Source organism: Cydia pomonella, chromosome 6 (assembly GCF_033807575.1).
Source record: "Cydia pomonella isolate Wapato2018A chromosome 6, ilCydPomo1, whole genome shotgun sequence".
In the NCBI taxonomy this organism is placed as follows: Eukaryota; Metazoa; Arthropoda; class Insecta; order Lepidoptera; family Tortricidae; genus Cydia; species Cydia pomonella.
Window position 1 is genome coordinate 2871418 of NC_084708.1, and position 23098 is coordinate 2894515.

A 23098-nucleotide genomic window follows, 5' to 3' on the forward strand; every position below is an offset into this window, starting at 1 on the left:
GGCACTAATTATTTCTGCTCCGCTTCCTATTTATTTTCGAACTCTAAATATGTGATGTTCGAAAATATAGCGGAAAAAACTTGGAAAAAATGCTAAAATAATATTCAATTGAAATATTATTAATACAAATGGGACTTAATCGCGTATTAAGTTTTAAATTTACCTCTGACGTTTCGAGGTCGGCGATGTCCCCGTGATCTCTGAGAAGACCGGCGAAAATTGACATCAACAGCTAGCCGCGCGATTTTTTCGAACTACCCGCACTTGGTCTTGTTTGGTTTGTTTGTTATTTTTTATTAGTTAATAATGTGTAAAAATTGTGAATTTAAAATCAGTGTAATTATAAATAGCCATTTGTCTCCAAAAAAGTTTACATAGTATATATTATTTAACGTATAAAAATAAATAAAACGTAATTAAAAATTAAAATTAGGTATTAAAACAATACATTTTTCATTTCTTAAGCTCTGAAAGTCGGTCATTGTTGTTTTACCAGAACATTTTACGTTCCAAGTGAGTTTAAAAAAAATACGATAAGCAATAAAAACTTGGTTTCAAATGAATTTGTTAGACCATTTAATTTTTTTTTGACACCACGACGGTGGCAAACAAGCATACGGCCCGCCTGACGGTAAGCAGTCACCGTAGTCTATGGACGCCTGCAACTTCAGAGGTGTTACATGCGCGTTGCCGACCCTTTAAAAATCTGTACAATCCTTCTTTGAAGAACCTCATACTGTAGACCCTCGGGATTTCCATACTGATATTAACCTCCCCATTCTGTAAATAACGATACTTTTACATAAACTGTTAATTGAAGTACCCTTAAGAAGTCCTGAAAATGGAGGCGTATTCATTTGCGGTCCGATTCAAAGAATGAGATACGATAACGATAAGTTCTGGTTTAGATAAGTTCTCATTTTAGATATATGACGATGAAAGACGTCATATGACGTGCGCGGCTACAGCCCAATATCAACCTTCATGCGTACCGACAAGGTTCACGATTACGCGCCGCGTGCGATAGGCGTGGCGTTCAAAAGGTCAAAGATTTTTCCAAGATCTTAAACGTGTCTTAATCATTATTCGAATCGGGCCGTTGATCTGGGTTTATTATGGATACACTTTTGACACTAATAGATCTTTTAATATAACAATGTGCATTCCACATTGTTTTATATACTGCATCAAACAATACGATTTTGATTTAAAAAAAATCACAAACTGTACCCCTTTTTTTTTTAATAGCCTATATTGTGTCACACTGCTGGGCAAAGGCCTCCCCTGTTTTCCGCCACTCGTCACGGCTTTGTGCATGCTCCCGCCACCAGTACCCCTAGTGTAAATTTATTCGATAGCGAAACATGACGTACGCGTTTGCGTTAAGTCTCATTTTGTATGGGATTTTGGGTTTCCAAAACGTCCCGCTTGGCGCGTTGTTTCTAAATCCCATACAAAATGATAACGCAAACGCGTACGTCACGTTACGCCATCGAATAAATTTACACTAGGGGTACAGATATATTTTAAGTTTGTTTTGTTAACTGTATGTAAAGTAAATTAACAAGATTAGTTTGATCTCGTTCGAACTGATCATTAAAAATAATTGGGTACGTTGCATCATATTTCATGATACCTAATTAATTTTATTTTACTCAAAAAGTTACTCATTTTATATCTAACTAAATGCTTTGGCTCAGCGATCCAAAAAGAATCTTGGCCTCCGAAACGAGAGAACGCCACCTGTCCCGATCCAGCGCGGTTTCCTGCCATGAATTGGCATTCAGCCGACGCAGGTCCGCCTCCACGATATCACACCAGCGGTACCTGGGGCGCCCGATCGGTCGACGGCCGGTTGGTCGCCCCAAGTACGCTTCCTTGACTACGCGATCCTCCCCCATTCTGAGTAGGTGACCGAGCCAGCGAAGTCTGTGGGATTTAGTTACGCCTATGATATTGGGCTCAGCCACCAACTCTTCGATCTCGGCATTTTTCCGGATCCTCCAGGAGCCGTCGTCATTTTATATCAGTATATGTTATTTAATTAATGCTGTCGAATTAAAAATAGGTTATTTATATATGCTATCTTCACGGAGAAATATATGGAACTCAACTAGAAACCCAAAAAAGTTTTGCCGTAAAAACCTGAAGGTGATTATTTTTGGCCGGTACTGTATATGGAATGCGGGTAACGGGTATAGGTTCGCCGGATGTATGCCGGATGTCCGGTTCAACCAAAGTTCAGTGCGTAAAGCACTTCTTTCCCTCGACACTCATAAGTCGAGTGGGCCCGACGGAATCCCTCCGATTGTGCTGAAGATATGTGCTCCTGAGTTGGCACCGGTCTTAACGCGTTTTTTTTGGCTCTCTTACTCTTCTGGCGTAGTCCCAACCTCGTGGAAGTCAGCTTTGGTACACCCGATCCCTAAAAAAGGCGACCGCTCAAATCCATCCAACTACAGGCCAATAGCTATAACCTCCCTTTTCTCGAAGATAATGGAGTCCATTATCAACTGCCAGCTCCTTCGGTACCTAGAGGACCACCAGTTGCTTAGTGACCGACAATACGGATTCCGTAGAGGCCGCTCGGCTGGTGATCTTCTAGTTTACCTGACACATCGTTGGGCACAGGCGATCGAGACAAAGGGTGAAGCATTGGCTGTTAGTTTGGATATAGCGAAGGCCTTCGATCGCGTTTGGCATAAAGCACTTCTTTCGAAGCTACCATCTTATGGGCTTCCCGAGAGATTATGTGTATGGGTCAGGAGCTTTCTAGCAGACAGAAGCATAAAGGTCGTAGTTGACGGTAAATGCTCAGACTCCATGTCTGTGAATGCTGGTGTCCCCCAAGGCTGTGTGCTATCACCCACCCTATTCCTTCTTCATATCAATGACATGCTGCAAATTAGCGGCATTCATTGTTATGCTGATGATAGTACGGGTGATGCGTCTTACACCGGCCGCACCAATATCTCTCGGGAAAACGTCATAGAGAGCCGGAACAAACTTGTGTCTGAAATTGAGACTTCCCTAAAAGAAGTCTCTGAATGGGGTCGACTTAACTTAGTCCGTTTCAACCCTACCAAGACACAAGTTTGCGCGTTTACCGCAAAAAAGTTAGAGTTTGTCGTATCACCTCGTTTTGAGAGCACTCCCCTGACTGCCACACCCGGTATCGGAATCCTTGGCGTCGACATCTCGAGTGAAGTCCAGTTCCGCGGCCATCTAGAGGGTAAGGCTAAATTAGCCTCAAAAAAGCTCGGTGTGCTCAACAGATCGAGACAGTATTTCACACCGGCCCAACGCCTACAGCTTTATAAGGCGCAGGTGCGCCCGCACATGGAATACTGTTCTCATCTATGGGCAGGGGCACCCCAGTACCAGCTTATTCCTCTGGACCGCATCCAACGAAGAGCGACTCGAATTGTCGACTGCCAGTGCATTTCGGATCGGCTTGACTCCTTGGCGCTGCGTAGAGATGTGGCCTCGCTCTGCATTTTCTATCGCATGTACAACGGGGAGTGCTCCGAGGAATTGTTCGGATTAATCCCTGCCATTCGCCATCGCCCTACGCGACAACATTTCCATCCTCACCACTTAGATGGTTGGCAGTCCTCAACTGTGCGTTTTTCCAGGAACTTTCTGCCTCGCACAGCTAAACTGTGGAATGAACTGTCGCCTGCGGTATTTCCGGACCGATACGACCTTCAAACCTTCAAGAAAAGAGCGTACTCCCATCTTAAAGGCCGGCAACGCACTTACAACCCCTCTGGTGTTGCAGGTGTCCATGGGCGGCGGTAATCGCTTACCATCAGGTGATCCGTCTGCTCGTTTGCCTCCTCTACCATAAAAAAAAAAAAAAGGTTCAATACGGGTAAGTGTGGTTGCGGGTTAAGTGTGTATAATTTGCTACTTGCGTGCTAATGGCAAATGTATGACCTCGCCAACACTAATATTATACGTCAAAAAAAATATGGAAAGAGAAATATATTTTTAATCAATAATGACAATAAAGAAAATACGTTTTAAATAATACAATTTCAGTGCCAAATTAGTAAGAATAATCTTCTTCTTCTTCGCGTTGTCCCGGCATATTGCCACGGCTCATGGGAGCCTGGGGTCCGCTTGACAACTAATCCCAAGATTTGGCGTAGGCACCAGTTTTTACGAAAGCGACTGCCATCTGATCTTCCAACCCAGAGGGTAAACTAGGCCTTGTTGGGATTAGTCCGGTTTCCTCACGATGTTTTCCTTCACCGAAAAGCGACTGGTAAATATCAAATGATATTTCCTACATAAGTTCCGAAAAACTCATTGGTACGAGCCGGGGTTTGAACCCGCGACCTCCGGATTGCAAGTCGCACGCTCTTACCGCTAGGCCACCAGCGTTTCAAATACGGCACATGGGTATAGGTTAATAATACGGGGAAGTGTGGTTGCTGGTTAAGTGTGTATAATTTGCTACTTGCGTGGTAGTGGCAAATGTGTGGCTTCGCAATATTCGTACTAATTTATTTCGTAAATGCACACAAACATTACACGTAATTTTTTTTTCTGTTTCATACATTTTAGCTGGTCTGACGTCGTTGACATTTCATGTCACTATAATTATGATGTTACTATAATGTTGTACTGACTTGTAAAAGAGCCCTTGAGGCTTACTTGCAGCATAAATTGTTAAATTATGAATTTTTGACTTTTTCTATATTCAATTTTTTTTTCGCGATTTCGGGGTTGACCTCTTAATAAAAGTTGCTGTGAAAATGATTGTAGGTGACTAAATGAACAACCTGTATAATCGTTACCATGTTGTTGCAGGTGCCGTGCCGTGTAGAGCTGCGAGCCAAGTGCGCGAGTGAGTTAGTGTAGTGAACGGGCATGTGGCGGTGAAGCGATGCGCGACCGGTGCCGCGCCGCGGCGCTCGCGCTGCTGCTCCTGACGCACTTCTCTCCAGGTTAGTGTGGTTTAGAAAGTTTTAGTGCAGTAGGTTCAAAAAAGGATTGAAAAAAGTCATAGCACTTTAAATTGCCTTTCTCTAGGGACTTCAGCGATTCAAATCCTTAGTTTTTGACTTTTGCTTAATAGAAAAAAATCACGAACATCTATAATGACTGCAATTTAAAAAATATTTAAAAAATTGCACAAAAGCTAAGCATAAGAAAATTATTTCTAAAATACAGCTGCCATAAATTTAATTTGCAATCTTATTTGAGGCCTTTCTCTAGGGACTTCAGCGATTCGAATCCCGAGTTTTTGAGTTCCATCTCGCTCACGCTTACGCTCAGTGAGAGTGAGGGCAGAACACGAACTTACTGCATCTTAAATGTTGCTTATATGGGAGAAAAGATGACTACTATGATGGCTGGTTGTCATGTGTCCTTGATGAGACCATATTTTTGAAAGGTTGGGTCTATCACTGAGACTTTCTGTCGAGGCCAATTCTATTTAAAAGTAAAGCTTATATCTTTATTGATGTTTTTGTTTGGTTATAAATATCCTTTATTTCAAAATAAGTATAAAATACCCCATACCTATAAAGAATGGCATAAGCATAACCTTATTTTCAGGCAAACACATACGTTTTTTTGTGATTTTGGGGTTGGTTTTATATCCATAGTTAAAGGATTGAATTAGAAAAAATGGTTCCTGAACACCGGTTAAATTTCATGGTGTATTTAAAGAATAATAATTTATTATCTTAATAATTCAAATACAAATTACCTTCTTTTCAAAACGAAATTCCTTTTGGCTTACTCTTAAGTGAAGCTATTGAATGTGTTACTAAAATAAACCTTAACTTGTATTACATAAAATTACCCTCTGAATTAGGCCGGCAGCGGTAATCCTCCTACACAAATCACATAGTATCATTACTAATGTCGCTATAAACGTAATGAAATCCGGAACCCGCCTCTAAAGGGGCTCGCGTGCATGTAATTTACTAAGTGCCATTTCAATCAGACCAAATTACACCATCACGACGACACGTAATATGATAATTCGTAAATTGTTTTATCCCAAAACTTTCTTGGCACTCCGTCGAACGATCTTTATTGAAATTGAAAAACGCGGGGCGGGCTGGGTTACATGAATAAATTCGATAAAATTTACTTAATCGTAAAAACTTGGGAACATTGCTGTTCAGGGTTCGACCAGCCGTGTTTTGTTATCGGTAGCGCAGGAGCGGAGGCAAATTTTTGCACAATCTAGTATAAGGTGGCCTCATAATCTATAAACACATGGACATTGTGATAGGTGGACCAAAATGTTAACGGATTAGAGGCCGCTTTAGGATGAAAGAAGCGCCTGGCGTCCATTACCTCGTTGAATATATTCGGAAGATCGCGATGCATTTTGTGCGAGATAAGCCCGAACCAGAATTAGTAGTGTACACGGAGAGAGACCAATATTCAGCAGTGGACGAGAGGAGGCTAAAATGATGAGGATGATTATTGTAATCCAATATACGTCCCAGTGCTGCATAGGCCACTGTCATTACACAAGTTCCCGAAACTTATAACTGTACACTGCTTCATCGTTCACGCTTTGCTTAACCCTTTGAACACCAACCCAATAATACGTGCCAAAAACCTTATTGGAATGCATGAAGGTTAATATCACACTGTAATCATGCGCGCCTGTGTCTACAGGCCCCGTCGCAGGAAACACCAAAGATGTGACATGATTCCGGATGGCAAATTCCCAGACCTTTCGGTATCTTTGGTGGATGAAAGATTAATTAAGGTAAACACGCCATAAATAGACAGCCAACTCGAAGTAAAAGGCTACATTTTCGCTCATGTTGAAGGTACTTTTAACTGGTTCCCTTGAGGCGAATGTTTGCTGTTTCTACGAGCAATAGGATTTTAGTTTCAGGACTTTACTGACCCAATATCCTTTGAAATTTGATGATATCGCGCTCAGATATTGAATATTAGCCTCCCCCATACAGTATTGCGAGGTGATTTGATTTAGTGACCTTTCGGACCTTTGCGGGTCGCATTTCTCACGTGTTATAAGCTTGTTACGAATGTCCTTGAGCTCTGGGTTCCTTGACTTCAGATGTGAAAGGAAGTTATACTATGCTGGTAAAAATTGTACTAGATCAGCGTGAAGGAAATCTTTGGTTACTTCGTTTTAAATGAGGTTAAATAAATGTTTCGAGTTATGAAGGGTTTGTGGGTTTAAGGGAATGGGATTTTGTTTAATGTTAACAATGGTTTCACCTTATCGAGGTTCGGGTTACCAAAGTTTTTTTTTAGGAAAAGGTAAGCATTTGAGCACTATCTCGCCGATACAGTCTCGGATGGAGTATGCTTACCTAAAAGATGTATTTTCACTCTCGATTTAAAAAGATCCATATTATAGCAGGCTGGGAATTTAGCAGGAAAAGAGTTCCACTCCCAAACTGTGTGCATAAAAAAGCTTTCCAGCATAGAGTTTCGTGCGAATCTGGATCTGATTTAATGCTGAGTATCATAAAATCGACAGGGCTCTTTAAATCATTATATCTTTTTGAACAATTTTTAATTAAGTACTGTATTATACAATTGCATTGGAAAACGCAAATATATAATAGAACCGATAGAGCCAATAGAATCAATTAGGATCTTTCGGTTTGGCTCATGGTTGGCTTCATGTATTGTGCAATAAAGTTTAAATAAAATAATAAATAAATAAATAGAGGCTCGCTTGCCATAAATACTAAATTAGTAGCTTTGTTAAATATGAACTATAATAAACTGCGAATGTAATTTGAAATATAATAATTAATACGCCAGTAATTAAAAGTTACGGATATAACGACAGTTTGGTAGGTTTAATTTTAAAAAGCACATTTAAAGTTCATAATCAACTAGAATTATTCATTTCCTGCCTAAAGCTAATTAAAATTTATTGTTATAGTAAATTACGGAACTTACCTACTATGAACACTTCAAACTTGCAGGTTCAGAAACTATCAAAGTTATACTTGCCTGGTTTTAGCGGTAAAGTTTAACATTGTAAACAATACGAAACCTCTGAATCGATAATGATATAATGTTTTAATTATGAAATATGTTAACGACCAGAATTCTGCTTACAAAATGATGCTCCTACACTGGAAGTTATATAAGCTTAGTTTCATTTATTCTAGACCTGGTCTCCGAAAGTTTGGACTGTAAATATCATGATTATGAAAGCTTAAAAAGCGTTTATACGAGAAATTGCATGATGAAGTCATGAAACTTTCAAATTGAATAATCGAATATTTTGTTCTGGATATTCGTGTGCGGACCTGAAAATAACTAGGCAGTAAAATATAGAGAAAATAGTCGCCACATACCAGCCAAGTTCCAATAATTTTTTTAAGCAAATAAAATTTCAGAAAAAAAAACTTTCGCATCCCGAAAACACAGGATCGATATCTCTCATCCTAAAAATAGCAAAGCTTATTAGCATCCCACACAAAGGAGCTGTGCGTAATTATGACTTGCGATTTTCATCACAAAGGCATCGTAATAAGGTCCATTGTGCGGCCAGCCGACCATGTCAGCCGTCTTTTGTGGTATAATGGTATTATAAAAATATTATTCAACTACCCGTGTAACGTTCTCAAGGCCGCATATTCTCATTATTAAGACACGTCAACCTTTTAGGTGAACCGGTGAAATTTGACCTTGAAATCTATGACAACTATGCGTAACCCGAGCTCGCCCTTATACTGGAAATAAGCAATCTTATTTAGTTCTGTAGGCTATTATTACATCCAAGGTCTCCGTAATAAAAAGGCGGCACATCACTGTTATGAGAGTAAATGACGATCCTTTCCTCCTAAAATCTGAATTTTATCATGCCTTAAATTGCTACGGTTGATTTCATCGATTAGGATTAAGATGAGTTTTTAAAGTTGTTAAACATCTAATAGTACATTACGATACAAGTGCGAAAAATAGGAAATTCGAAATGAGTGGCGATACATTAAAACACGACCGGAGGGAGTGTTTTAAATCGACACGAGTTGGGAATTACCTATTCGCACATGTATCGTACAACGTTTTACAGTACATATGGCCCTTTAAATGTTCGACACAATAACGTAATATGCTAATATTCGCACTAGTGCGGTAAAGTAGCACCATATGTACTGTAAAATATTTTTTAAGTCTAATTTAGATGTTTTACATGAGCTGAATATCTAAGTATTTACTTAAACGAATATCTAAGTTTTTCTAGATAAATCATTTGTTTTACACAATTATTTCAGAACAGACAATATTGATTACCAAAGGAAAACTTGAACACTAATTGTTTCTTCAAAATCTAACAAAAAAACTTAAAAACCGAGCGTTGAAAATATACCGCTCAATAACTTAAAACCATCTACGAAAGTTATTAATTTGAGATCGTTTATTTTTGCTCATTACACTCGTTGTTTGAGTTTAGACAAAAAGTTTATTTCAACTGCTTGCCGAGCGCTAACTAGTTGAAGTGAACTAGCATACCCGGAGCAATATTCTTCTTTTTAATCAAATATATTTTTCTCAGAACTATATAATTTAAAAAGTAAGACTTTTTAAAAATTCAAAATGTAATTTTTGGTACATTGGAAAATAAACTGATTCTAAGTAAGGAAAGCCCTTGTTTCTGCACTCCAACGATTATGGCTACATTCAATCTTATGACTGGTAGATCCTACAAAAATAGTTCTAATGACTGATACTTTTCAGTAATCCAATTATTTGGTATCCCCAAGGTCTTAAATTTGCACGTAGTTCAGTGACGTAGTTCAAAAAATGTCGTTTAAAAAAATGACTTCATTTTGAAAGAAAGTTCAAATTTTATTTACAGGTTTTTGTGGTTTGGATACTTTTCCCAAAATTACGTCGTAATTTAATTGTAAAACGTCTTGAGGCCACAGTAAATTGGTTTGCTTGAGCCCGAGAATCAGTCGTGAACAGAAATAGCGGCAAGTTCACCTACAAGTAATTATCGCGAGCGCTGAAGTTCGAGTTGGCGGGACTTGGCTGGGAGCACTCCGTGCACACTTTTGGGAAACTAAACAATTTTTTTAATTGAAGCTTTGAAAGTTGTACGGTTGCGGTGAGATAAGATAGATAAGATAAGATAAGATAATCATTTATTTCATTTTAATCTTAGTTGGTAAATACACAGTGGTCGAGTCCTCCTATTAGGTATGAAGTACCTGTGTCAGGAGAAAACCTGAGTGAGGAATTGTTAGATAATACAAATACCATTAAAAAAGAAAAACCGCTTTCGAATAGAGAAAATATTATATACTCTAGTAAATTCTATATGTATATTGTTCCACATTACTTATGACTTGGCTATTTAGCATATTTTGTGTCAAAAACGCAAATTTCTGGCAATAAACATGTTAAAATGACAAGTCTCAAAATTTATTTCCGGTGGTCAACAATTACTGATAATTGATAATTCAGCCTACGTCCCACTGCTGGGCACAGGCCTCCTCACATGCGCGACAGGGCTCGGGCTATAGTCCCACGCTAGCCCAATGCGGATTGGGGACATCACATACACCTTTGAATTTCTTCGCAGACGTGTGCAGGTTTCCTCACGACAAAACAACAACAACAATTAGTAAATATCGTAATTACATAAATACAGCAAATCACTTCAGAGAAGTCACTGACTCAACGCCCACAAATTGCCAAAACACGATTTCATTGAACAGTCCCCTAAAACCTATCACTGTAATTTGAACTATAAATTTGAGACGCTAAGGCTGCAATTAGAACGATTCTTTTTACAAATCTGCCTCCCTAATCATTCTTAGTCCACGAAAAACGACAGTCAACTGTCAGAGAGACACGTGTAGTTATTTATTGCTAAGATCGTTTGTAGTTAACTGAAAGTAAACCTTATTGAACAGTGATAAGGTCTTTCAATACATAGTCATTTAAGTGTGTTGCTTAGTACAGGGTGTCCGGCGCCGCGCGGCAGATTTACGATTTCAAAATTTGATGAAAAAAAATATATAAACCAAACTATTTATTTCTGTATAAAAAGACTATTGCGAGTTTCATTTTGTGTAAAAAAAAAAAAAATGTCGACCTTTTCTGCGTACGCGCTCCTTCAACATACCGCACATTTAAAAATGATGCATTAGTTATGTTTTTCGGTAATAGGAGAAACAGTAGATTGTTAACCGAGGGATGAAAGAAACTCTCTTCTGTCGAGATACTTTGGTGTTTGAGCGCCAATATTCCAAGTCTGAAATGATGCCTTTTACCCGAGTTAAACACTCTACTTTTCATTTTGAATACGAGGAAAGTAAAATACCTGTGTACCTATTTAAAAAAAATATTAGTCAGTGTAAACTTACATACAATGTGCTTCTTTACTTTAATATATTAACAATTTAGGTAAAAGTACTATGGATACTAGGCGTCGATATACGTAGGTATATAGATAAATACATAGAAAACACCCATGACTCAGGAACAAATATCCGTGTTCATCACACAAATAAATGCCTTTACCGGTTGCTAACTAGCGATTCTATGATCGGTCCGCAACGTTCAAGAAACTACCTATAACATCCGTTCGAAAATGATTTGAATTTTGAATCTCCCGCTGAACACACCGTACCATCGTCAACTCTGATAACTAGCCAATCGTGGAACTTAACACATAGACATAAGATCTATGATTGGTCAGTTGACCGTGCTGTTGAAAGTACAGTCGGGTTCAAGCCAACGTTCCCAAGATTATTATAGTTCGTGTCATCCACGATGACGCGCAAATTTGTCAAATCTAATCTTTAATAACACGACAATACGAGTCAAGTCAACGCGTCCTCGTGAATGACACGGTATATTGAACGCCTCTATGACACTGACAATAAGTTCGTTTAAATTTTAATGATCTCGGAAACGGCTCTAACGATTTCGCTGAAATTTGGTATATGGGGGTATACAATCTATCTAGATTAGTCTTATGTTTGGAAAAACGCGTGTTTTCGAGTTTTCATGTGTTTTTCTTTCGACGCAGAATATGGTCGCTAATTTCGTGTTGCCGGCCACTGTCCGTCTGGTCCAGCGAGTTAAGACGCGGACTGCTAAACGAGTGTTACGGGTTCGAACCTCGCCCGGTGACTAACTTTTGTTTTTTTTTTATATGTTCAAGTTTATATATAATTTTTTAATTTTTATCGTTTTAGACAAGTTTAATTTAGTAAAAAAATTACCTATGTAATAAGAGAAATTGATAATTTAGATGGCGTTACTCTGTGACAAGTGCTGTAAGGTTAAAATCGATTGTAAATAATAATAATTGTCAGTTCACATTTTACTTTTTAAGTTTATGTAGATTATCACCTATAAACCACCATATTACAATAAATAGTTATAACCGAGCAAAGCTCGGTCGCCCAGGTACTGTCTACTAAAGTTGACAAGCCGCTAATAATCGTTTGTCCCTTTCCATCATACCAATACGTCGAAAAGTGACAACGATTAATAGCGGCTTGTTAACTTTAGTAGACATTTATGAATAAGGGGGTTAGAATGTTAGCTTGTAATGTTTGTGAGACTGTACATCTGTTTTGACTGGTTTTTTAGATGTTTTGTGGATATTTTTGGATACAAGTAACAGATCTCGAAAATTAGACGTGTCAGAGGCGTAGGGCAGACTTAAAACGGGTGAGGTGTTAAAAGTAGACGTTTTATTTAAGTAGAAAAACACGTGTAAATACTGTTAATGCTTATTAGATAAAAAGCCGTTAGTTTATTTTCATAAACCCACACATATTGGTCGTGATTGATATATTTTGGTATGTTAATTTTCATCACACTTGCCCGAAAAAGATCTTATTTCATGCAGGTGTACTGAAGGACAAATGCCTGTTTTGTTCCCGCGGGAGTTATAGGTTGTAAAGAAAAAGCTATAACTCCCTAGGGAGTTATAGCTTTTATACAAAAATATGTCACTTATTCATACAAACCAAGTAGCATTAATGAGTTTTACTTTTAAAATACTGACGTTTATAATTTAATATTTCTGTTTGTGTTTAAAATTATTTAATTTGATTAATTTAAGAGCCGTTTAAAATATGTTTACATAATTTTCAATCGTGGCTGAATGCCGAATAGGTCTGTGCCCTCGATGCCTATCCTGACAAATAAATACAAAATGGCAGACGAATGTTTGATATGTCACCGTATTTAAGAATTATTTCGCTTAAAATTTAGTTTTTCTTCGCAAGTGTGATGAAAAACATTGTATGTAACTCCGGGGGTAAGAATTTTGCAAATCATATCCAAAGTTTCACATACCTCCCTCGTTGCACAATGTACTACTATTATACACAATATTAGTAAGTAGGCAGTCAAATATATATAATTTATGGGCATAACATGCGAGTATAATACAAAAAGCCCCTCTTTCACGCGTGTAATAAATAACTTAAACATGAACAAATACCGTAAAATGTGCCAAGTTTACTCCAAAATTTAAAATATATTTTGAATTTTAAAATAAAATATTGTATTGTGGTGAGTTATATGCCAATTCAAAAACGGTCAAAACACTTAACTGAGGTCGTGATCTAGTGTCAAAAGTGACGTTTCTTCAAACAAAAACGTCACTATTGACATTGACATATCTAATCCATATCGTATCTGTGTCGTATTAGCTAAGTGAATAGTGTATATATATATGACAATAAGTTCCGAAAATTTGATTGGTACGAGCCGGGGTTTGAACCAGCGACCTCCGGATTGCAAGCCGCACGCTCTTACCGCTAGGCCACCAGCGCCGCAAAAAAAAGTGTCGTAATTTTAATACAGTGACATCACAACAGGACATAAGCCAATAAAACCAGTCTATCGTCCTGTCAATAAGCGACAACTTTCTCACAGATCGACCACCAATAAAAGATCCCCAAACTTACTTTGACAGTTGGAAAAGTTTGAATATATAGCTTCATTGGCCCCTGTCAGCGGCACCTGGATGCTTGACGGGTAACACTCCCTTAGGGGCTTATATTCGCATTGGAGGGCAAAAATTTCGTTTGCTTCAATGACCCTAAGACGGACGGAACTTAAACAATTGAAAAGGAAACATTCGTTTAAAATATTTATCACACATATCGCTTTTTAGATAATAACACGGTTGCCAAAAAATATGAATAACAATGCCCCCTTATTCATAAACGTCTACTAAACTTGACAAGCCGCAGCCGCTAATAATCGTTTGTCCCTTTCCATCATACCAATACGTCGGAAAGGGACAAACGATTATTAGCGGCTTGTCAACTTTAGTAGACGTTTATGAATAAGGGATCCGAAACCTGATTAAATAGCTTTCGCTTGGTTAAAAAAGAAATTATGAACTTTATTTTCACCGACCACCAGACCGGTCTAGCCTTGTGGGTAGTGACAGTGACCCTGCCACTACCCACAAGGCTAGACCATGAAGCTGATGGTTCCGGGTTCGAATCCTGGTAAGGGTATTTATTTGTGTGATGAACACAGATATTTGTTCCTGAGTCATGAGTGTTTTTTTATGTGTATAAATTACCTAATATTTATCTATATATACGTATATGTATAGTCGCCTAGTACCCATAGTACAGGCTTTGCTTATTTTGGAGCTAGTCTGTGTAGGATTGTCCCCAAATTCTTCTTCTTCTTCTTTGCCTTGTCCCGTTATCTGGGGTCGCGGCCCTCCTCGTTCGAAGGCGCCAGGTTTTTCTGTCCTGGGTTGTCTGGGTGTTGATCTGCGCCCGCTCCATGTCCCTGGTAACGGTTGTCCACCACGTGGTAAGCGGCCTCCCTTTGCCGTTCTTTTTCTCTGGAATGGCCAAGGCCTTTTTGACCGCATACTCTTCGTCGCGTCTCATTATATGCCCGAACCATCTCAAACGACTTTCAGCCATCTTTTCTGCAATGGGAGCGACCTTGAAAGAGCCTCGTACATATTCATTTCGAACTCTGTCCAGTCTCGTCACTCCCGCTGCCCACCTCAACATTTTCATCTCATTGGTGTGCATCTTTTGTTCATGTTTCTTGTTGGTCGCCCATCACTCGGAGCCATACATTAATGCCGGTCGTACTGCGGTTTTGTAGGATTGTCCCCAAATATTAAATAATTTATACATTTATAAAATAAATACAAAAGCCATTGATAATTACTTCTAGAATGGCTGAGGTTATTTTTCATCGAACTCATCGATTCCTTTTGTTTAAAAAAAAACTAAAATTAACAATTCAATGACAATGATATCTGCGATCCCGGGCATGCACAGCCGTCCGCTCAGAGCTCACCTAGCTCTGAATGGAGAAGGACCAGGGCTATAACCGCGAAAATCGGTTCCTAAATGCGGGCATTTTTCTCTGTCTAATTACGATTTAATGAGAGTAAAAGAGAAAGATCCCCGCAGCTTGCGCATTTAGGTTTTCGCGTTAGGCCCCCTGAACTTATGGCACGAACGATGTTGCCTGTCAAGTCAGGTAACCACATATATAATTTATCGTAAAATTCTAAAACTCGGTTTTGCATCGGTTAAAAACCGACGGTTAAACTCGATACTCGGTTTTTTTATTACTCGGTTGCATTCCCTACTGTCAAGACTTTCAATCGGCACAAATCGTAGCCCCATCTTCTAAAAGTCTCACCTTATACGACCGCTCTAACGCTCAACAACGCAAAATCGAGTAAAAACGTCCCTAGAGCGCAGGTGGGATCCAGGCAACTCCCGGACAGTTACCAACTTTGCCCACTTCGGCAAAGTTCGGGATAGTTCGGCAACTGGGACCGCCGCTGTATGGAGTTGAAGTTTAATTTCGCAGATCACTGCTTGCCACTAGATGGAGCAGTTACACTGGGCACGCATGTCATTAAAACATAATTTTAAAATAAATAAATATTATAGGACATTTATTACACAAATTGACCAAGTCCCACAGTAAGCTCAATAAGGCTTGTGTTGAGGGTACTTAGACAACGATATATATAATATATAAATATTTATAAATACTTAAATACATAGAAAATACCCATGACTCAGGAACAAATATCCATGCTCATCACACGAATAAATGCCCTTATCAGGATTTGAACACGGGACCATCGGCATAGGCAGGATCACTACCCACTAGGCCAAACAGGTCGTCATAAAAATAAGCTTTTATTTAAAAGCTCAAAAAAGAAGAAAATAAACTTTTCAATTCAATCAAGACCATCAAATTGATTATATGACACATTTTATATGATATAAAAAGCTTCTCGCGCCTATTTTATAACACATACTTTTATTTAGAATTACTTTCGTCAAGATCAATGTAGGTACATAATTATTGTATTCTTGTTTATTTATAAAAAAAACATTGCAAGTTAAATAAAATCTCACAATGATCGCCTGATGAATTATCATGTGCCAAGCACTGGTTATAATAATAAGCATCAATCAGTGACACACAGAGGCCAATCCGAACGTGCCCCTGTCGTTAGCAGATAACAAAACGATACGCTACCGTCTCTCTATTACCCTTCCATATTAGTGCGATAGAGTTATTCGCACGGGCGGGTGTCTCGCTCGCACTAATACATGTATGGACTAGTCAGAGCGAAATGAACGCGCGAATGAAATTTGATTCAAGTATCGCTTTTATGTCAAGTGCACGTTGGAATTGGTCTTCTTTATCTTTAAAAAAAAGACATTTCTCTTCACAATACAAGTCTTCTTTGCTTACCGTGGGATTTAGTCAATTTGTGTAAGAATGTCCCTAATAACATTTATTTTTTTATAATTCACAAAGCTGCATCTAGTGGAAGGCAATCTACGTCCTGCAGTCAGTGTGGAGCGAAGTGGTTTTTTGATTGAAATGAGTTGAGGATCTCGGATGTTTAATTTGTCAGAATGTTTGCGGATGCACTGCCTCGTACATTGTGCGGAGTTTCGTGCGAATTAAAGCTACTACTTTATTTGTTTCATTAAGCTGTTACTTTATGTGCTTTATTAAAATTTTGCTATTGTGAAACAAAGTGTTTAATGTGTGTGTATGTAAACGAATTTCTTAATAATTTCTGCATAGAATTGAATTGAATAAAAACGTTTATTTGCACAACATACGTACAAGGTGTTCCATTTGTGCCAGAAATCTCCTGAGACCGCGAAGTCACAAGCTTTTGGCAGTCCCAATTACATGTACTGTAGCTCATAAAAAATTCGCCAGGTGTGCTCTAAGGCTCCTGAACTAGCTTCTGTCATGGGCGCCAGATTGTGACATGTTTGCAAGTCGATGGATGGCTGTTTATCAGATGTGTCTGCGGTATTGTGAGGTGATGGACGAAAATTGATTGTTATCTGTTTTTCCTAATGTGTAATCCTATTTTATAATCTGTGTAGCCGCCGTGCAGGTCAGGATCTCGACGACTCAAATAAAACTTCGATTTATAATGAAGTGAAGTATAATCTTCCAAAAGGTACTGGTTTACAAGGGTTCTTGTCAAAATAAATGTAGAAAGTGGGTGTTGATAGTATGGAGGATGACGAAAGAGTGAATTTGCAATGTTTAATTAGTACAAAAAGTGGTTTAAATTTAGATGCTTCTAATTGGCCGCGATACAGAATATGTGGAGAGCTCCAATTGGTGCTTTTGAAAAGCCTCCGAATACTAGCCGAGCCCGACGGCTGCGTTTAGCTACTGCATTGGGAATCTTTTTATATAATAATAAATTGCATTCGCAACAATCTAAAATAAATAATTCTTAAGTCCACTCACCAGAGGGTCCCTGAATGTTACATACAGATGATAGTCGATATGTACAGGAACGTCACTACAAACGTAAGATGTCCAGCGGGAATGGGTGATGAGTTTCACGTAAATGTTGGAGTTCACCAAGGGTCAGCTCTCAGCCCGCTTTTATTCAACCTCGTTATGGACTACCTCACTTCTAATATCCAGAAACCAACACCTTGGAACCTTCTCTACGCAGACGATGTTGTCCTCATCGATGAAGAACCAAGAGCACTCCAAAGAACGCTGGAAGGCTGGAGGTCAGCCCTAGAAAAAGCGGGATTAAGAATAAGCAGAGAGAAAACTGAATATATGCACTGCAAGTTTGCCAACAGTAACTCCCAACACACTTTACACCTGCAAAATACTGCGCTTAAAACCGTACAAAACTTTAAGTACCTAGGCAGTGTAATTGCCAATGACGGTTACATTGACAACGACGTAGTGCATCGTAAAAGTACGGGCTGGCAAAAGTGGAGGGAGCTTACAGGAGTACTCTGTGACCCGAGGATGCCTATCCGCATAAAGGGCAAAGTGTACAAAACTGCCGTCAGACCAGCAATGTTATATGGTGCAGAATGTTGGCCTCTCAAGAAGCAACAATCCGACCAACTTCACGTCGCTGAAATGCGAATGCTTAGGTGGTCTGCAGGAGTGACACTCATGGACAAAGTACCGAACCGTTACATCAGAGGCTCGTTCAAAATAAGACCCATACAGGACAAGCTAACAGAAACACGACTCCGATGGTATGGGCATGTCATGAGAAGGCCGGAGGACCACATGACTAGAAAGGTGCTCGAATGTATGAAAGAACCGAAAAAGAGTGGACGACCCCGACTTACATGGATTTCCGTAGTTAAGAAAGACCTAGAGAATAAGAATATAGACCCAACGACGACCCGGAACAGATATAACTGGAGAAAATTGATTAGGAGAGCCGACCCCAAATAAAAATGGGATAAGGCCAGAAGAAGAAGAAGTCCATAAAGCATTTATTTATATGTTAAAACACGCCAAAATAAATGCGTAAGCAAGGCTGTATAACTCATCATCTACTTATTTCCACCCCACTGTAGCGTCTACCGAGCGTCGGCGTCTAATCAACTCTATAGCAGCTGCTTGACGCAACGTTGGCGCAACTGCGCAGCGACGCCATTTTGCATATCGCTGCCTAGACACCGACGCTCAAAAGACGCTAGAGTATGGTGGCCCTTAATCGTAACTTTTTTTTGTGACGCACGGGTAAATGTATTTACGCCTCACCCCGGGCCAGCTCAGCCCATATAGGGGTGGTATGTGGGACTCGCTCCTCCTGCAACTCCCTCTGCAGTGCTACTCAGACGGAGGGGAGGAGAATACCCACTAACATCCCCTGCGGCGTCACCCGCTCTGCCGTTAGGCCCAGGGAGTGCATCGGGATTGCATCCATTCTTTCGGACCCGGGTACGTCCTTAAACTACGTCCAAAAGAGAGATATGGACATTGTGAATGTCATCTCGCTTTGTGTGGTAGGGCACAGCCAGTGGATGTCATTCCAGATCTAGAACCGAGCCCAACTGGGGAAGTACCTCCACCTTACAGAAAACAACAGCCCAATAATACTAGACCCTACTCATAGTGTTGTGTTCCTGCCGGTGAGTAAGGTTGCCAGAGCTCAACGAGGGGAGGGAGGGTTGTTAGGGTTGGCAACGCGCATATAGCTCCTTTGGAGTTGCAGGCGTACATAGGCTACGGAGACTGCTTACCATCAGGCGGGCCGTATGCTTGTTTGCCACCGACGTAGTATTAAAAAAAAATACCACGATGCTCCCCGGAAGCTCCAGTCCAGCGTAAACGCTGGGAGCACCCGCGCTAAGGGAGGAGAGGATCAGGTCCCTCCCCCCAGAGGTGTGGGGCCGTATGGTGGGTACCCAACCCACTAGCCCTATTGGAGGGTCAGACTATGGCTGCTGCATAACCCCTTCGCCGTCTGTGCCTGAGTCCACATTTTCCTCGCACCCTAAATCGTAACTAGAACAACGCGAGGGCTGAGCGGTCAAACTCGATCCAGATATTTTTTCATTAATATAAAAACTCCACATATGTCACTCTTCTTCTTCTTATCATCCTGTTACCCCCTATTGGGATGTAGTGGTTGAACTATTTTCTTCCACTGACTCCGGTACTGGGCAGCTTGGGTAACCTCATCCCACTCCATCCCCGATACACCCAACTCTTGCTCGACGGAACGGCGCCAAATTAGCAACTATACGTATGTCACACATAGTTCTAATTTCAAATACTATTTTCCTTGAGTTATCAGTTAACCACTCACCCCTCGAACGTATCTGTACGCGTGCCGGTGTAATTAGTTCAGGATCCTCTAATTATTACTGCTAATAGACGAGGAATGTTCCTCTACTGCCCGGGGCTAATATCTGCCCTTTTCACCCAAATAAGCCGCTTATTCAGTTGCGTATGATGTAATGTCAATTTGACAGTCAAATAGTTGATTTTAGGTGTATGAAAAGCAAGCATTTGCAAAAAAAAAACAAAGACGTGTCCCGATTCTCGATAAATAAAAAGGTCCATAATAGGTTATGATAACACAACTTGGACCCGGGTACGTCCTTAAACTACGTCCAAAAGAGAGGTATGGGGATTGAGAATATCATCTCGCTTTGTGTGGTAAGGTACAGCTCAGCGGATGTCATTCCAGATCTAGAGCAGAGACCAACTGGTGAAGTACTTGCACCTTACAGAAAACCGCAGCCAAATAACACTAGACCCTATTAATAGTATTGTATTCAGGAATACAATACTATTAAGAGGGCAGGTGAGTAAGGTTGCCAGAGCTCAACGAGAGTGTTAGGGTCGCCAACGCGCATGTAACTCCTTCCAATCCAAATCATTAAATAATAATAAATATAATAAGGACATTATTACACAAATTGACTAAGTCCCACAGTAAGCTCAATAAGGCTCGTGTTGAGGCTACTTAGACAACGATATACATATAATATATAAATATTTATAAATACTTAAATACATAGAAAACACCCATGACTCAGTAACAAATATCCGTGCTTATCACACAAATAAATGCCCTTACCAGGATTTGAACCCGGGACCATCAGCTTCGTAGGCAGGGTCACTACCCACTAGGCCAGACCGATAGAGTCGGCTAACTTTCATAATGTCCACAATAAAGACGCCTGTTTGGAGAACGTTTTGACCCTTGCGACTTTAATGAGTACGAGCTCTCTCGACTCTGAGAGTGTTTTCATATTTGTGACATTATCTATGAAAAGGGACCTTATTGTCGATGGCGCTTACGCCGCACTGCGTAGCGCGGCGTTGTTAATAATATGGGAGCATCGTTGATAATGGCGTGAGCGCCACCGACAATAAAGTCCCTTTTCATAGATAGTGTCACATTTTTCGATTCGATATCGAATATCGGATAGAAGTAAAATGTATGAAATATATGTTTTTCTGTATTTGTGAGTGCTGAGGTGACGAAAGAGGAGAATGAGAAAAGAACATCTTGTGCCGACCCCAATCAGGTGAGATTGTGTCCATATGCTTAACTCCCAATAAAAAAAGAAGATGTATTCATATAAGAAGGCGGACTTGATATCATAGGGTACTCTAGTAGCTGTTTTTCTCATAGGCACCATCTGACATTTCTATATCGGATAGGCACTTCCGATAATTTCAGCCATGTCGGACCCCCGACAGCTGTCGGACCGACATTATCGGATGCAGGTTATCGGAACCGACATCCTATATCAGATCAAAAAATGTGCAAACGCTCTAATTGGAACCGTATAACATTTCCGCTGGTATTGAAATTAAATTCATGTCATATTTTACGATTCTGAATACGTCTTTAGCCTGTTAATATATTTTCTATTTATTAACTATGTTGTAATTATAACAGAGCCTTGTTATTCTTGCGTTATAATAATATATTATCTAACATACTTTCGTTATAAATGAGAAGGTCACCTTCAAAAAATTTATCGTAAATATATTTTAGTTCATTATGAGACTAGTCGATAGGTTAGACGATACATAAATTTAAATATTAATTAGCAATTTATTCATGAGCAATAGAAATTTGTGTTTACAAATTTATTTATACGAAAATGCTAAATACTACAACCACATTCCTCTTATTTTTAACGAGTTTTTTTTTTCAAACGAATACAAATACTTGCGCATTAATATTAGTATGGATTGTGATAAAAATATCGATATCATATTATTATTAGTAAAGATCTATTTGATGTGACGTGTAAAATTATTATTTTATAAATAAAGTAATTGAATTGAATTGGAGCGACATGGTGGAGGCGGATCTGCGCGAGCTTCGAGACGACAATTGGCGAGAGGTCGCACAGGACCGAGAAAAGTGGCGCTGTCTTGTGTCGGAGGCCAAGTCTCATTTTGGGTCGCTGAGCGAAAGGAGTAAGTAAGTAAGTAAGTGAATTGAATTGAATATTGAGTAGCTTTAAACCAAAGTCAAATCAGCCTGATTTCGTAGTTAAACCTCATTGTAAGCATAAAATCTGTAATAACAATGGTTTAAACGGAAAGATAGTAATCAAAATACCAAACAGGTACAAACGACAAACAGTCATGCCACTGTTACATTCGGTAATTATGTCCTTACAGGCTTTTACCACGCGACCGGGATCCATCAATTTATACTGTATTCTGTCCTTAGGGGCGATTGAGGGGAGAACCCCGTCTCGTACCAATTTTCGGAACTTATGTACGAAATATCAATCTTACCAGTCGCTTTTCATCAGTGAAGACATCGTGAGGAAAACGGATTAATCCCAATAAGTCCTAGTTTACCCTCTGCGTTGGAAGGTCAGATGGCAGTCGCTTTCGTAAAAACGTAAAGATTTGATTCCAAGCAGACCTCAGGCTCCCATGAGCCGTGGCAATGCCGGGACAACGCAAGGAAGATGAGTAACAAAATACCATGTTGAACAATATATGAGTCATGCAGAATAATACAAATCATAAACACAAAAGCGTTCCTTTTAAACGATTATCCCCCATGTTCAGTGATTTCAGTATAATACCATTTTCATATAAAACCACTGGGTTATGCGAAGATAAGCTTATTTACTTTTAAGGGAACATTGTTTCAAAACATGTCGTTATTTCGTAACCGAAAACGTTACATCATAACTGCGGTGCTTATTATGGCTTCTAATTAAGGGACTAGTGCCATTAAAAATTAAGGAAACCCGTTTTTGCTAATTACCTCTTTTCAGTGAGATTTGAAAAGGTCGACGACGCCTGGAGGAAAGTGGAACAGGTTAAGACTAAA

General features: G+C 39.5%; 1 protein-coding gene across 1 annotated transcript in view; it reads left to right on the forward strand.

The window, feature by feature from the left end:
• The first annotated feature begins 2187 nt into the window (after positions 1–2187).
• The window catches only part of LOC133518725 (zwei Ig domain protein zig-8-like), a 698354-nt gene continuing 677443 nt past the window's right edge, over positions 2188–23098 (forward strand). Inside the window, exons 1-2 of the mRNA XM_061852405.1 lie at positions 2188–2201; positions 3864–4955. Of these exons, the coding sequence (XP_061708389.1) occupies positions 4895–4955 (61 nt within the window). The 5' untranslated portion in view covers positions 2188–2201; positions 3864–4894. The remainder of the gene's footprint in view (positions 2202–3863; positions 4956–23098) is intronic.